The sequence below is a fragment of the Mastigoproctus giganteus genome, chromosome 1 (assembly GCF_048544385.1).
Source record: "Mastigoproctus giganteus isolate SK-2022 chromosome 1, ASM4854438v1, whole genome shotgun sequence".
NCBI classification, from domain to species: domain Eukaryota; kingdom Metazoa; phylum Arthropoda; class Arachnida; order Uropygi; family Thelyphonidae; genus Mastigoproctus; species Mastigoproctus giganteus.
This window is the reverse complement of record NC_143575.1, coordinates 248,398,117-248,415,428: the sequence shown is the minus strand read 5'-3', so window position 1 is coordinate 248,415,428 and position 17,312 is coordinate 248,398,117. Positions and strand designations below refer to the sequence as shown.

The following is a 17,312-nucleotide window of genomic DNA, read 5'->3' as shown; positions in this document are numbered from 1 at the left end:
AAGTGATTCAAAAAGAAGTAAACAGTGTCAAACACTGCCTTAAAACGTATCAATAAAAACTAGCCAAGTTTTTATTGATACGTTATTGATCAATAAATACCTCAAGTAACTAATAAATTATATATAAAAATACACCTTTTCTCCATGGCATGTATATCATTTAATTTTTAAGATGTTTTTCACAAAAAACAAAACATAGTTCCACAATAACCATTGTATTAAACTCTATATCCAAAATATCAAAAAATAAATAATAATAACAGAGCAACACAATAATTATTTTTGAAGTGTGAGCATCTGAAACTATACACAAAACTGATCTTATTTATTTTTTTTTTTTCTTACCTTGGAACACTTCATGTGGTTGCATCCTTCATTTTTCTGAATTGGAGACTTACAGCTTGGGCAAGGTTTGGAGTTAGTAACTAGCCATAAACAATTAGCAGCATCTTCAGTTTTAGAGCATGTATTTTTCACTAATGCAAGAAAACAAAAATTTAATTGTATAAAAGCCAAAAACGATACTTCATAGGAAATTTTCTGTAGCAAACATATTTCTATCTGGGTATGTAAAACTACTTACAATAAGTCCAGCAAAGGATAAATTAGCCAAACAAAGGTAGGCAAAGTAAAATGCCAAATACAGTGGAACTTCTCTATTACAAATTTTTTCGCAAAACATTGCACCTTGAAACGAAATTACATGTAAAATTAACCCCATATAATGAAGTGTTAGTCTCTCTATAACGAATTTTTAAAAAAATTAGTAAAAGCATTTTTGAAGATTTTCAAGCATTTACTGCTAAAGAGCCGCTCAAATATACTGCCTCCTTCCTTCCGAAATTGGGCATTAGCATCTGGAATTAAATAATAATCCTTTTAGTGAACACTTGTGGCCATTGACACCCATAGGAGGGTCTTTGTTTCATTTTTGTTACAGTTATTAAACCAAATGGGTTTTCTTAAAAGTGGTCGCAAACTTTACAATAAATAGGATAGATTTGTAAATTGATGTTGGCTCACGGGAAAACGAAATTCGCTGTGGTAAACCTTTAGCATGCTGTGGCGGCAATACATAGAATGCTACCATAGTCGGTTTTTAGTAATGCCTACTGAGTGACATTTGCTTCTCACCTCAACTGTACCACGTGACCTTCATGTCAATCATTATATAATATGTCCTTTCTCGTCTAACTGGACTCCCAGTAGATGGTTTTCATGAATTTTTTTTTTTTTTTATTTCATTCGTCATTAATCACATAGGCTATATGCTCTTGTATTTTTTTTTTTTTTTTTTTTTTTCTGAAAAGTAACATACAGCATACGCTAATCATAAATTTTCTTTCGTGTATATATGAATGAAAGCAGAATAAAAGAAATTCACAAAGTCATATATTTCTTCAAAGTGAGTGATACTGTTGAATTGGCAAGGGAATGTCATTGAGTAGGCGGTACCTGTACTAACAATTCACTATCTATCGCCAGCGCAGCGAAGTTTGCGGTGTATGTATCAGCAAGAGCTGCAGTCCAGTAATTTTTACAATTGTGGAAACAATGTCGAAGAGAAAGTGTTTAAGTATTAATGATAAAGCAAAGATTATGATATTGACCAGGGTTTTAAGAAAAAATATGTTGCGGAGAAATATGGCATACCTGCAACCAGTTTATCTACGATTTTAAAAAAATCGAGAATCAATTTTAAATGCAATTGAAGGAGCAGACAAGAAGCGAATTTTAAGTTGTGTATATACGAAGATGTTGATAAAGCTGTTCTAAAATGGGTGCAAATGATACGTGAAAAGAATATCCCAATATCGGGGCCTAATAATTAGGCAACAAACTCTGAAATTTGAACAGTCCCTTGGACATACAAAATTTAATGCGAGCACTGGGTGGCAAGATAAATTTAAGAAGCACACACACACAGAATTGTGGAAAAGGTTATTTGTGGAGAAAGTGTTAATGTAAGCGAAGAAGATTGCAACAGTTGGAGGAACAATACTTTAAAGAAGATTTTGGAAGAATATGAGCATAAGGATGTTTTTAATGCTGGCAAAATGGGTTTATTCTTTAAATGTTTACCGAATAGAACACTTGCTTTTCAGGATGATAAATGTTTTGGCGGAAAACAAAGCAAAGAAAGAATCACTGTGCTAGTTGGAGCAAATATGACAGGAAGTGAAAAATTAAGACTTTTAGTCATCAGAATATCAAAAAACCCAAGATGTTTTAGAGGCACAAAATCTTTGGAAGTTGACTACATTAATAAAATTAATAAAAAAGCATGGATGACAAGTGATATTTTTGAAGAATGGATATTAAAACTAGACAAGCGTATAACAAAAGAAAAAAGGAAAATCGTGTTGGTAACTGACACCTGTCCGGCACATCCTGCCAATACTTCGGGCCAAACTTAAAAGTGCGAAGTTGTTTTTACCACCAAGCGTAACATCAAAACTCCAGCCAATGGACCAGGGCATTATTAAAAATTTTAAATTTCATTATCGAAAGAGAATAATAATGAAGATTGTCAGTGCGTTATCAGAAAATAGAAACTTGGAGGTTACAATTAACCTTAGAGACTGCATCTCTGAACCGGCAAAAGTTTGGACAAACTTTTGCCCCTTTCACAACTGAAAAACTTTTGGACATTATTAGAATTGTTTGGAAACATCGAAAATGAAATAACACTGGATAGTTATGTTTATGTAGATCACAGCAGAACATCCAAATGAAGATGAAATACTGCTGAACAGTGTTAGACGCGACCATGATTACGAAGAAATTAACGATGACGCTGAAGACGCATCAGAACAACCCGTAGAAAAGCCAACTCGTGAAGAAATGATTAACACTTTTAAAATGGTGCGTATGGGTCTACAGTTTTGTGAAAATGTTCCTGATAATGTTTTTAATGCTTTGAACAAATGTGGTTTTCTTTGAGAATCAGACAATTTTTTAACTGTACTGTGCAAACGAAAATTACAGATTTTTTTAATTTGTGATACTTACCGGCGAAAATTGTGTAAACGTAATTTAAATAAGTAAGTTTTTGAAATAAAATACATTAAAAATAAATGTAGATTCATTTTCATTTTCTAATTAGATAACAATTTCTAATAAAAAAGATATTCTCTGTATAACGAAATTTCTCTATAACGAATTTTTTCGCTGGATACTGTACTTACATTTCAGTTTTGTTTTTTTTTTACTAAAAGTATAAAACATGAAATGAAACCCTATTTTTTCTGAAGCTCTTCTTCACCACAAAATTATTAGCTTAATTTGAAGACAATCTGATTTGGTTTTTAAATCATATGCATGATATCAAGCAGTGTGGATGATTATGATGATCACCAAATTCATCCAAATCTATTACATACATATGGTGTACAGCTCACCAAGGTATTATAAATTAGTTTTTCTGGACAATCAGCCTTCCATTCACTATTTTTTTTTTCCATGCGGCCCTATTTTCCATTGGCTCTTTAGCACTAACCACAATAAGTCCTTTTTCTGCTAATGGTCACTTGATGCCATTTATCCAACTTCCTCTTGGTCTACTTTTCGGTCTATTACTATTCATCTTTACTTCAAACATCATTTAGCCAATTTCTCATCTCTTCTATATGCTCACATACCACCTAAATTTAGGTGGTATGTAAACATATAGAAGAGAAAAACATCAATACCACCAAATAAATTTATTTGGTTGATGTTTACTGTTCAGTAATAGCTATCAAAATTATATCATGTCATAAATGTCATAACATAGGCTCTAAATATATGATAAATTAAAATTCAACATTAATCGCTGATTATAAATAATAATAAATAACATTTTAATCAGTTGTGGAAGAAGTAAATCTACTGAACTAATCATAATTGTATATTTATAGGCTCTATTAAATTCCAGCAACAAGTGATTGCAATAGAGAGAGAGAGAGAGAGAGAGAGAGAGAGAGAGAGAGAGAGAGAGAGAGAGAGAGAGAGAGAGAGAGAGAGAGAGAGAGAGAAAATGATTACAATAAAAAATATTAACAGATAACTAATAATTCAGTTTCATGTTGTCTGCAAATTGTGAAATTACGCCTTCTATCCCTTCACTGATGTTATTCACAAAAATTAGAACAACGGTGGTCGAGCTGATCCCTGGGTACCTCAATTCTGCCTTTACACCAATCTGAAGAATATCCATTAATAACTTTCTGCCTTCTGCCCTGCAGCCACCCTATAGTCCATTTTAAAATGTTTCCAGTAATCCCAATATGTTCCATCTTATACGGTAACCTGTCATGAGGGACTAGGTCAAATTCCTTGCCAAAATCCAAAAGTAACTGTGTCAAAAATAGTTTACCAGATAAGTTAAAGATGATTTTCCTTTAACAAAACCATGTTGTGTGTCCTTCAGAATAATATTTCTTTTTAAATGTCCGTGGATTGCATTCTTAACCATTGCCTCTAAGGTTTTCCTCACTACTGAAGTCAGCCTAAGCAGTCTGTAGTTACTGACTTCTTTCTTAGAAACACCTTTATTTGGTGATATTCTGGAACTTCTCCAATACAAAAGAATCTCTCCCAAGTCCAATAATGCCCTCAAAATTAACCTCAATGATTCGATGCACTCTCTGGCCACCTCCCTCATGTATATGTCATCAGCTCCAGGAGCCTTACTTGTCTTTAGACTCAAAGGTTTTTCTAATAAACAGTCATCTGTAATTTCAAAATCACTAATTTCATATGGCTCAGCCTCTCCTAGGCATAAAGGATCTTTTGCCACTAAAAGCTTATCTGAAGTACTTATTCAATTCATCAGCAATACTTATTGTGAAATACTTATTCAATTCATCAGCAATACTTATTGTGAAATACTTATTCAATTCATCAGCTGGGTTATTTAAAGACTTTTCCACATGTAGTACACAAGATTTTGTGTACTACATGTGTTTTTTTCTGGTTTTCAATTAGTTATATCATTATAACTAATTTGTCCCAAAACTGCAATTTTCACATTTGTTAATAAAGTTTATGAAACAAATGGAGATGGTAATGTGGGCTGCTGAAAAACAGTACTACTTACCTCATTACTGCAAACTACTACCTTTTAATCCAAAATAAAGATTACATTTTTAATACTTGTTTTGTGAACCTAGAAAACACTCTTTTTTCAGAGAAAAACAAAAAATTAGTCAGATACTTAAAAATATGATTTATATATTTTATTTTATTTATTATTTTTTTTTATGTGAACCCCAAACACGAGAGGTATTAGAACCTATAGTACTTAGTACCGTGCTTGGGTTGGAGGTTGAGAAGACGAAAGAAGATATTTGTTGACATTGGACTTGAACTTCTGTAGATTGTAATTTTCAGGAAATACGTATGAAGGAAGGTTGTTCCAGAAAACGGCAGTTGAATGAATAAATGAGGAAGATGAAAAGTTGGTTTTGTGGGTTTGAAGTTGAACAGTAAATGGATGTTGACTGGTGACGGCACGTGTTCGGACTGTTTCGAAAGAGAGAGCGGGAATTATAGAAGCCAATTCAGAAGAACAGTGCCCATGGAAGTATCTGTAGAAGAGGCACGCAGCAGAAACAGTCCGTCTATGAAAAAGCGAGTGGAGAGACTCTGTTAGAGATGAATCATTAATTAACCTAACTGCCCTCTTCTGAATGGAATCAAGAAGCCCGAGAGAGGTTTTGGGGGCACCACCCCAGATGTGGCAACAATATTCCATAGCAGGGTGGATTTGTGATTTATACAGAGTGAGCAGCTGTTTGGAAGAAAAGTAACGCCGAGAGCAAAAGAGAAAACCAAGTTTTTTAGATGCAGAGGAAGCAATATTTGTAATGTGCTTGTGCCAAGAGAGATTAGAAGTCAGGGTAATCCCCAAAAGAGATATATCATTTTGCCTAGAAATCGAAGTGTCACTAAACATAAGCATAGGAGCAGAAGAATCCTTTTTTGCAAGATATAAGACAAGACTGAGTTTTAGAAGGGTTGAAATCAACTAAGTTGTCTTTGCCCCACTGGAGAATTACCCGAAGATTGTTATTTAAGGAATTGGTAGCAGATTTTCGAGAAGTTGAAGCTGATTGAGCAGGACAAGATTTCTCAAAATGGAAAGTGGAATGCAATGTGCTATCATCGGCAAAACTATGGATAGGATTTCCAGTCAATGGAAGAAGGTCATTAATATACAAGAGGAAAAGAACTGAACCTTGGGGGACACCGGCATTAGTGGAGAAGTTAGAAGACATAGAGCCATCTACCATCACCCTCAGTGAGCGATCAGAGAGAAAACTGGATAACCAATTACTAAAAACAGTTGGCAATCCATAAGATGGAAGCTTGTTTAGAAGATCTTTATGCCAAACACGATCAAAAGCCTTTGAGATGTCAAGAGCAACTACTTGTGTTTCACCGAACCTTTCCATTGAATTAGTCTATAAATGGGTAACATAAGCCAGAATATCACCAGTGGATCGATACTGACGGAATCCATACTGGCGATCGTTGATCAGACGGAAGGTTTCTAGGTAGTTTAAGAGTTGGCAGTTAATTGATTTCTCCATTACTTTAGAAAGAGTAGAAGTAACTGCGATGGGACGATAATTGGATGGGAGGGATTTGTCACCCTTTTTAGGAACTGGCTGGATATGAGCAAATTTCCAAGCAGAAGGAAAAACACCTTTGGAATAAGAAAGTGAAAAAAGGCGGCAAAGAATAGGAGTAAGTTCAGGAGCACAGGTTTTGAGAACAAGTAGAGAAATACCATCAGGACCTGGAGCTTTCTTAGCATCAAGATTCATCAAAATCCTTCTGATATCCTTTTCACGGAAGACCAAAGGGGACATTGAATGGAGCGTGTTGGGAATGGTGGGAGGTGTTTTACCAAGATCATTAATACATGAGCTGGAAGAAAAATGGGATGCTAGCAGGTCAGCTTTATCCTTGGCTGAAGTGACAACAGAACCATCTGGTTTGGACAGAGGTGGGAGCAGAGATGGGCAAAAGTTGTGGCCAATAGCTTTGGCAAGAGGCCAGAATGCTCGGCTACCATTAGGGCAAGAAGCAAGTTTTCTACTCTTAGCCTGTTTAAACTCTAGTTTGGACTGATTAATAACTGCTTTACAATTGTTGCGAGCTTTGGTGTAGGCAGAAAATGAAACTGAAGAATTACAAACAAGCCAATTACGATATGCAACATTCTTCTCTTGAATAGCCTTAGCACATTTATTGGAAAACCAAGGTTTAGATAAAAGACGAGATTTTAAAGTGGAGTGTGGGATAAAGGATTCCATTCCTGCAAGAATAATTTCACTGACACGATCTGAGCAAACGTTGACATCAGAAGTTTTGGAACAGTAATCCGACCAAGGAAAAGAAGAAAAGAAGTCTCGCAGGTCATCCCATTTTGCATTCTTGTAATGCCAAACAACACGAGGTTGGGAATAGCCATGAGATAAAGGTTCCATTGGAGAAGAGACAGTCACCAAGGTGTGATCTGAAGTGCCTAAAGGACCTTTCACTTCGACCGTGTACTTAGAAGGGTTGTTTGTGAGAAAAAGATCAAGTGTATTGGCTGTATTATTAGGATTGTCCGGTATTCTTGTAGATAAATGAACAATTTGTGCTAAATCATTAGTAATTGCAAAAGCCTCAGCATCTCGACCTGCTGGGTCGGTGTGACTAGAAAACAGATGCCAGCTGGAGTTGTGAACATTAAAATCACCAAGGAAAATTACCTCACTGTTAGGAAAGTTGGACTGGAGAAAGTCAAGTTGCAAAGAGGGGAAGTCAAAAAGCTCCAAGTGATTAGTGGAGTTGGGAGAACGGTAGAGACAACAGATGAATTTGACACAATGAGGTAGAGAGATTTTAAGCCAGAGAAGATCAAAGAGAGGAGATTCCAAATTGCAAAGTCTCTGACAGGGAATATCAGAACGGACATATGCACAAGTACCACCTTTGAGGCGAAAGGAATCATCCAGCGAATAATTTGGGCATCTGAGATGAGCAGTAGTTGAATCAACCAATAACTGAGATTCTGTCAGAAAAAGTATATGGAGTTTGGCCGACTGCAAGTGGAAATGGATATCGTTGAGATTAGAATTGAAGCCACGTATATTTGTGAAATGAATTAGGAGGAAGTCTTTGGGGGTTTAGATCTTTTCGCAGATAAGCTTGCTCTATTAGTTTGACAATTCATGGCGTATTCAATAGTAAGAAAAAGTGGGTGGGACATGCTGTATGAAGTAATGAAATTTTTGGATATGGCTTACACGTGGTAAGAATATACCCAGATCCTTGACATAACGTGGCCTCGACAATACTCCCCGCATACACACTACTCGGACTATCTGGCAGAGTAGAGGTAGCAAGATTATACATTAGCTGATCTGGAAGCCTCCTAGAGAGTTACCAATAGGTTCGGTCCAGTGTACTAACTAGCGGCCGGCCTGCGAACACCGTTTTAGAGCTGTACCCTCGAAATGTAAGGAATATTGGATCTCGCCACGATGTTCATCATAACCTCAAAAGTCATCAATCATACTGCATGATGGAAGAGATGGGGAAGGGTTGACCGGAACTTTTCTGCTCTAGAGACTAAATGCCGACCGGGCTAGCCGGGTGGGTAAAGTGCCTGCCTGGCAACTCAAAGGTCGCGGGTTCGAATCCCGCCTCGGGCTTGGATCAAAGTACTGCAAAAACCTTGGGAGGTGCATTATGGCCACAGAAGCCGATGCGCCAACAACTACCAAAAAAAAAAAAAAAAAAAAAAATAGACTAAACATGGGTTCCACCACTTCAAGCCTCCAATAAGCAAAGTGGTGGTATTTCACCGGTTGATGAGAGTCATCTACCACCTAGTACTGCCTGGTAACATAGAGGGGCAGCGTTCCTCCATGTGGTGTGGGCGCCACACCTCGACCCCTGCTTACGTTGGTTCACACCTGGGTGGTCACCCACCTTGTACTTGTGCATGGAGGTTATACCCAGGATTACTAACAGTCCCACCATCGTGAAGGTGCAAGCAGAGGATTTGGCTGTCACAGACCATCCGGACTTCACCGAAATTGGGTCCACTTGACTTGAGTGTCACCCGAATATCAGTTCCATCAGCGTTTTAGACTCCCAATTAGCAAGTACAGCTTGTCTGGCATATCTGAGAGAATGTCTATGACAACCTCAAGGACCAAATATTAGGTATAGGCCAACATTTGAATAAATATAATAGAAACATTTGAAACTATTTAATTCCTAACTAGACAATTTTTTTGTATATCATTATCTATTCAATCATCAAAATTGCAATGTTATTTAGAAACGAATTACAGAAATACTTTGAATCATATAAAACATGATTATCAAAAGGGAATTCATTCAATTAATAAGTGTAATAACTGAAAAACTTTTACATACGTTCTTCTGGCTTGATCTCTGCAATTCGGTCCTGCCATTCTTTCCACTTTTCACAACCACATGGAGCATGAGCTTTACCCAAACATTCCCTATAAAATTTAAATACTAATTAGAAATCTCCTATTTTCACAATTTCAAGGCAGTTCATCCTATGTTATTCACCCTATGTAAAACTGAGTCAGTCTGGTGTGGCATAAACACAGAGGTGAGAGTAGGAGTATGCTACTGGCCAACTGAGATATTGATTGGAACTTGTGGATTGGTCATTTGATTGCTCAGGAGTGGGACATTTTTGGATTTATTGGTTTCTATACTGGTATGTTAAATTTATTTAGTCATATAACTAACTAATTATATCATTATAACTAATTTTCCACTTAACTTGCTACACTTCTTGTCGATCATTCCTACCTCTTTTAATAGAATTCTATCACTTGCAACTGAAGTTGCAATTAAGCAAAATCTGCTTTGAATTAATATGAAAAGGCTGGGATAAATGATTTTGTTTTCTTTCCACTCAATTTAGTGCATTTTAGTGCTTTGACAAAAGGGGCTGATATTTCAATGCAGTTCCACATCAACAATGAAGGATGCTCTACAGTACTCTATCTCAACAAGACGAGCAACACAGAATCAAATTCCTATCAAATCCAGTTGGCTTTGTTCATATATTTTGAAGCTTGAAATAATGCATGTATGTAGTTGGATCTGATAATATTGTTCTAACTCAAGCACTGGTATACTGGCTATTAATATCAGTGCAAAGACAATTAGGTAGCTATTATTCTGCTCAATCACTTGAGTCATTAAATTACTGAAGACTCAAGTGAATCACCGAATTGAGTCGCTCACTCACTCACTAGCCATCACTATAAGTCAAAATTTAATAAGAAAATGAGGCTCAAATTATTATGTATCTGACGGTCTTATAATACATAAAGTATATTTTCTAAGTTTCATATGATGGCTTTGTGTATGTTTTTGAGGATTTGCAAAAATGTTGAAATGAGCATGTCACAGTCAATGTGAAAAAGTATTAAGCTCTCTTGTCTTGTGAACATTTGTTTTTGTTTCTTTTAAAAATAAGTATTGAATACATCATCTTTAGTACAGAAAACATTTACTCTGGAAAAAGATGCAGGAATCACAAGGAGTACCTTTCAACTGTACTCATTTCTTCAATTCTGAAGCCTTATATTCATATTTATTCCAATGAAAGTGACTTCACAATCTGGTGCCATTCTATATATTTATTAATTATAAAATTAGCACTGGCAGTGGCAAATGATGCAAGAAAGCAAGCTTTTACAGTATTACCCAAAAAAACAACCCAGGACACCTCCCATTCTACCCATTCATTTCCTTTGTCTAGTTCAGTGATTTTCAACTCATGGCACACTGAACAAGGTGCTAAAATTATCAAGGCATGCCATCAGTTTTTTTTAAGGAGAGATTTTATCATTAAAAAAACAAGTATTAAGGTTGTGTTTAAAAGTTCAATAGTTAAAATTCTAATCATTGTGTTATTTTTAAAAATAATACTGATCTGGATTTCAAAAGGCTTATTTTTAAAATTTATGTTCATATTTGTTATTATTCCAATTATTGAAATTAGATATCACAGAAAAAGATGTAATTTATAAAAAAATATATCATTTATATAAAAATATCAGTGGGAAACCTGTGCCTGGTGATGTCTCATGATGTCTCTTGTCTGATATCAGATGGTTGACAAGCATATCCTCAAGTCCTCTAATGTTTGAAGCCTTGACCTGTTCTTGCTCTTCATCATGTTCATAGTAGAAAAGCCAGCCTCACATATATACAATGTAGAGAAAGGAAGAAGTGCTTCAATCACCTTCTTTGTGATAATAGGGTATTCCTGTCAGAGACAACCAGAATGAGGCCATATCTGTTGATGAGTGCTTTAGTTTCAGTCCTCTGTAGTTTCTTATTTCTGTCAACTCATCAGCCAGCGGGTAGTTGGTTGGTGGAACAGACTTCCATCCCTTGTTGTGGAAGTTGATAGCCTAAATAAATTTAAGGCTCAGCTGGACAGGTATTTTGAACAAATGGAGGGGTGAAGTGGAAGTTTTTTTTTTTTTTTTGGCTGATGCTGCATAGGCTTGCTTTCTTGCATCATATGCCTCTAATAATGCTAATGCTAACAGTTAACTCTGCTGATTCAAACGCACTTAATGCAAACGGATTTCTTACCCAGTCCAAGGAAGATACATTAAGAGATGAGAAATACTTTTCAATGTTTTTTACTCAGCAGTGACAAACTTTGTAGAATTAAATCGACAAGATTTTTGTCCAGTCTGCAACTTTTGGTCAACTCAAACATTTTAACTTTGTTCTTTTTTTTGATAATAGCTCCCCACAATGTTAATTTTTCCTTAAAAGAGTTAATTTTGTCAGTACAAGTAAGAATATTTTTATTCTTTCCCTGCATACTCTTGTTAATAGTGTTCAAGGCTTGGGAGATGTCAGCTAGGAAAGCAATTTTATTGCACCATGTCTCATCATTAAGCAGGTCAGTCAGCTCAGACTCTTCAAACGTAAAAAACAATATAAGCTCTTTCCTCAGTTCATAGAACCTTGAAAGCACCTGCCCTTGAGATAGCCACCTCACTTCCGTGTGCAGTAGGAGTTGTGTGTGAGCAGCTTACAAGGCAGAACACGGTGCTAAAAACAACCTTGATTTTAATAGCCTAATCTTGATGTAGATAACCATTTTGATCGTCTCATCCAGTACTTTTTGGAGCTCATGTACTACACATTTTGAAATTAGGGCCTCTCTGTGCAGGAAACTGTGTGTAGAAACAATGCCAAGGTTCTTTTGCTTGGCCAGTGTGATGAATCCTCTCAGGCTTCTTGACATAGAGGGAGCAACGTACATGCAGAGGCTAATTTCCATGACAAATTGTGAGAACTTAAATAACTGTCGACATCAAGAATGTCTTGGCCTTTTATTGTTTCTGGAAGTGGTTTGCAAAATAAAAATTGTTCAATGATGTTTCCATTACAAACTAACCTGCTGAATGCTAGGAGTTGAACGTTTCCAGTGATGTTAGTTGATTTGTCCACCTGGATGGCAAAAAAATCTGCTTCTTTAATGTTAATTATCACTTGTGACTCAAAGTCTTAAGACATGATATATGCTAACTAATAGTGCTATCAGACATAGGAATTTTCAAAATCTCTTTTTTATAATCCTCGGCAAACACAATATTTACAATTTTACAGAATGCTGGTAAAATTACTGACTCAGTAATTGTATGTGATTTCATCTTTTTTGTCACAATTTCAATGGCATAGCTTGTTTCTTCAGCTTTGTTAAAAATAGTTGTGATTTTGGTCCATTGTTTAGCCTGGCATGTTTGATCAGCTATAAGCCTTTTAAAATATTCAGCTGGTTTCTTGCATAAATGAGAGCGCCTTGTATGAAGGTGTCTTTTCAGCTTACTTGGAACCATAGCTTGGTTTACCAGTTTCTCACCACAAACAACACAGAATGTGGCTGCTCTTCTCCAGATGAAAAGAATCTGAAGGACAAATAGTCTTCATTATACTGCCTCATGACGGTTTTAGAACTAATACTAACTGTACTATGTGTTATACTACCAGAACTAGTGCCAGCTAGATTTGATTCATTGTCATCATCTAACTTACGTTTTTTGATTAGAAATCTGTCCATGTCTAATAAGCCCCCCAAAAAAATAATAAAAATGAACTAAATTCAGAAATAACAAAATAACTAAAAAGAAATAGAAATAACAAACAAAAATGCATTAGTGCAAAGTTACACAGAATAACACACATGATCCGAACAACAGCTGACTGAAGACTGACACTGGTGGCTTGACAAGGGTGAAAGGTGGGGGTGGTAAAAGTGCACTGCAGAGTTATTTTGGGATCTGGAACAAGAGGAACAGAAGTTCTTGGAATTTTACTATAATAACTTTTTTTTTTTATTAAAGTGTTATTGTTTTCATTCTTATCAGCCTTTTATGAAAAACATACAGTACTTCTAAAATTTACTTAGACAATTTTTAAGGATTAAAATCCTTTAATCAAATCAAGGATTAAAATCCTTGATTTTTTTCTCGCTTCTTTTCAACCTTCCCCTAAACTCCAACAGCACATCTGCAAACTCTTCACAGCACATTAGTTAAAAATTGCTGGCCCAGTTCTTCCTTGAATTTATTTAAACTATCAACTTCCACAACAATAGATGTATGTTTGTTCCAGCAATCAACCATATGCTGGCTAAAGGAAAACTTCCACATATCTATTCTGCAATCGTCCTTCCTCAATTTGAATTTGTGCCCCCTCATATGTATGTGGTCTGAGCAAGAATCCTATCAGCACTGCACTTGCTAAATCCATTCAAAGCTTTAAACACCTCAATCATATAACTTCGCAGGCTCCATGTGTGAAATAAATTTACATATGGAAATCCATGCAGTTTGGTGTCCTTTTCTATGCTGGTGATCTGATTGAGGTGCTTAAGGATTTAATGGATTGAGCAAGCTCAGTGCTGATGGCATTCTGCCTCTTCCTCAGACTACACACACACACACACACACACACACACACACACACACACACACACACACACACACACACACACACACACACACACACACACACACACAAGAGAGCATAAATTCAAATTGAGGAATTGTGCAGAGGTTTGCCTTCAGCTAGCAGATGGTTAATTGTTGGAACAAACTTCCATCTGTTGTTGTTGTTGAAGTGGGTATTTGTCTAGTTTTTTTGCTTGAATTTATTCAAGGAAGAACTAGACAAATAATTGGAAGAGATAGGAAACTTACTGAAATCTACAGTACGCTAGTATTCTGTGCGAGTTCTTGTTGACATTAGACTTGAATTTCTGTAGACTGTAATTTTCAGGAAATGCATAAGAAGTGGTGTTTCAAATAATAGAAGTAGAATAAAGAACAAAGGAGTAATAGAAACAGTTTACTGTTCACAGCTCAGACCTAAATGGATGTCAGCAGATGAACTACTGAGACACGTGGCAGAGAAGAAAAGTACATGGGATGCATATAAATTATCAGTTGATACAGAAGCTTATGGTAAATACAAATTAGTCTGTGATCAAGTAACAAAGAAGGTTAGGCAAACTCAAGCAGATTATGAGAAGTCACTGGCAAAGAATGTAAAGAAAAGCAACAAAGACTTCTATGCTTATATTAAAAGTATAAGGAGGGGGTTGAATCACACCGGAGCACTTGATGTCAATGGATTAACTGTTAATGACTAAGACTGTTGACAAATTGAATAGGTATTTTGCAGTCTACATTCACACATGAGAAATTCTTTAGGGGAGGGAATGCTAGAAGTTTATTAAACTCCAATGGGGAGTTAAATGGCATTGTGATAACTGAAAGGAAAGTGGAAGTGAAATTGTTGAAGCTGAACATAAAAAAAAAAAAAGGTACCTGGGGTGGATGGGATCTATCCAATCATATTAAGGGAGGCAGTAAAAGAGATAAACAAACCTTTAGCCATAATTATGAGAGCAGCCTTCGAAGATGTGCAAATGTATTCCTAATTCAAAAGGGGGATCAAAAGGTGACATGAGTAATTAGAGACCTGTTAGCTTAATATCTAGGTCCAGGGAAAATAATGGAGTCATGGATTAAAGAAGTAAAGCAGAACCATCTGGACAGGAATGCAATTATACTGCAATCATCACATGAATTTGTTAAGAGGTAGTCATGTCTAACAGTTCTCATAAGTTACTATGGTGCAGTGACCATGGAACTGAATACAAAAAATAATTCTGACATCATATACTTGGATTTCAGGAAGGCTTTTGATACTGTTGCACATAAAAGTGCTGTACAAACTGGAGCAATGTGGCATTAAGGGCAAGTTACTGCTGTAAATAAGGGGATCATTGAGTGGAAGAAGACAGAGGTTATCAATGGGCACTACTCTTTGTGGACTAATCAGTGGAGTCCCCCAGGGTTCAGTACTAGGCCCATTGTTGTTTTCAATATTTATTAATGATATTGATGAACGTATATCAGGCCTAATGTCAAATTTTGCAGTGATACAAAGGTTGGCAGGGTGATTAACGACAGAAATCAGAGTAAACTATGGCAACAAGTTTTAGAAAAATTGGGTCAATAGGCTAAGAAATGGCAGTTGAAGTTTAACATTGACAAATGCAAGGTACTGCACATGGGTAGCAGTAACTCCAGAGTAGTAGTAGTAATGGCATGTGATGCAAGAAAGCAAGTGTATGAGCTTATGCAGCATCAGCCAAAAAAAAAAAAAAAAAAAAAAAAAACACACCATTTCCACCAAATTGCCTGTCCAGTTCCTCCTTAAATTTATTTAACCTATTAACTTCCACGACAGATGGAAGTTTGTTCCAGCAATTAACCACCTGGTGGCTAAAGGCAAATTTCCGCACATCTATTCTACATCTGTCTTTTCTTAATTTGAATTTATGCCTCCTTAGGTTCGTAATCTGAACAAGTGGAAGGATCCCATCGGAATTCAGTGTGCTTAATACACCTCAATCAGATCAATGCGCAGGTGCCTAGTCTCCAGCCACTGCAATTTGCAGAACTTAAGCCTCTCTTGGTAATAGGATCCCTTCATTCACCTCACCAATCTTGTTGCCCTTCACTGTACACACTCAAGCAAATCTACATCCTTCCTAAAATGAAGCCTCCAGACCTGTATGCAGTACTCAAGGCGTGGCCTGATCATTGCCTTATACAGAGGGACAATCACCTCCTTTTCCCTGCTAGCAAAAATTTCTATATATCATTGACAAAACCCCATGACCTGCCCTGGCAGACAGGCTGCCAGGGCAGGTCATGGGGTTTTGCTCAGAAAACTTCATATCTGACTGCACAATTATCCCAGGTCTTTTTCATTTTCTACCACCTTAAGTGTAGTACCACACAGTTGGTACATTTCTCTGGGATTACTTCTACCCATATGCAGTACTTTGCATTTGTCAAGGTTAAACTTCAGTTATTATTATTATTATAATCATTAGCCATATGGTGCAAGGAAACCTGAGGCTTTTGCTGCACCAGTTGCCACTTCTTAGCCCATCTGCCCAAATTATCTCGATCTTGTTGCAGTAGCACACTGCCATTACTGTCATTAACAACCCTGCCAACCTTTGTAACATCTGCAAACTTCAACACTAAGCCTGATATACCTTCATCAATATCATTGATAAATATACAAAACAGAGGATCCAACACCGAACCCTGTGGGACTCCACTAATAACATTAGTCCACAAAGAGCAGCACCCATTAATTACAATCCTCTGTCTTCTCCCACTCAACCATCCTTTTATTCATTGTAGCAACTTACCCTTAATGCCATTCTGCTCCAATTTGTACAATAGTCTTCCATGCGCATCAGTGTCAAAAGCTTTCCTGAAATCCAAATATATGATATCAAAATTATTTTTTGCATCCAGTTGCTTTGTAACCACATCATAATATCTTGTCAAATTTGTCAGACAAGACTTTCCCTTAACAAACCCATGCTGTGTCTGAATTACTGCTGCAGTCTTGTCTACTAGATGATCCTGCAATGCATCTTTAACCATTGATTCCATTATTTTACCCAGAACAGAAGTTAAACTAACTGGTCTGTAATTACTCGTGTCATCCTTCAAATCCCCTTTGTGAATTGGGGATACATTTACCCCCAGGGGCTCACATCTGGCGAGTATGGGCTTGGCACATCCAGGGTCCTGAGCTGGATATCATCATTCTTCTCTTTCTTGGTGATTCCCTTCTATTTCTGACCCCCCCCCCTCTCTCTCTCTCAGGGGTAACTCAGAATTTTTTTTTTTTTTTTTGGCTAGTGCAGC

At 36.5% G+C, this 17,312-nt stretch overlaps 1 protein-coding gene across 1 annotated transcript in view; it reads right to left on the bottom strand.

Moving 5' to 3' along the window:
* The window catches only part of LOC150091738 (ankyrin repeat and IBR domain-containing protein 1-like), a 228,181-nt gene that overhangs the window by 72,440 nt on the left and 138,429 nt on the right, over positions 1 to 17,312 (bottom strand). Inside the window, exons 11-12 of the mRNA XM_090369550.1 lie at positions 9,427 to 9,515; positions 346 to 476 (exon numbers count right to left, since the gene is read on the bottom strand). Coding sequence (XP_090225676.1) covers positions 346 to 476; positions 9,427 to 9,515 — 220 coding nt within the window. The remainder of the gene's footprint in view (positions 1 to 345; positions 477 to 9,426; positions 9,516 to 17,312) is intronic.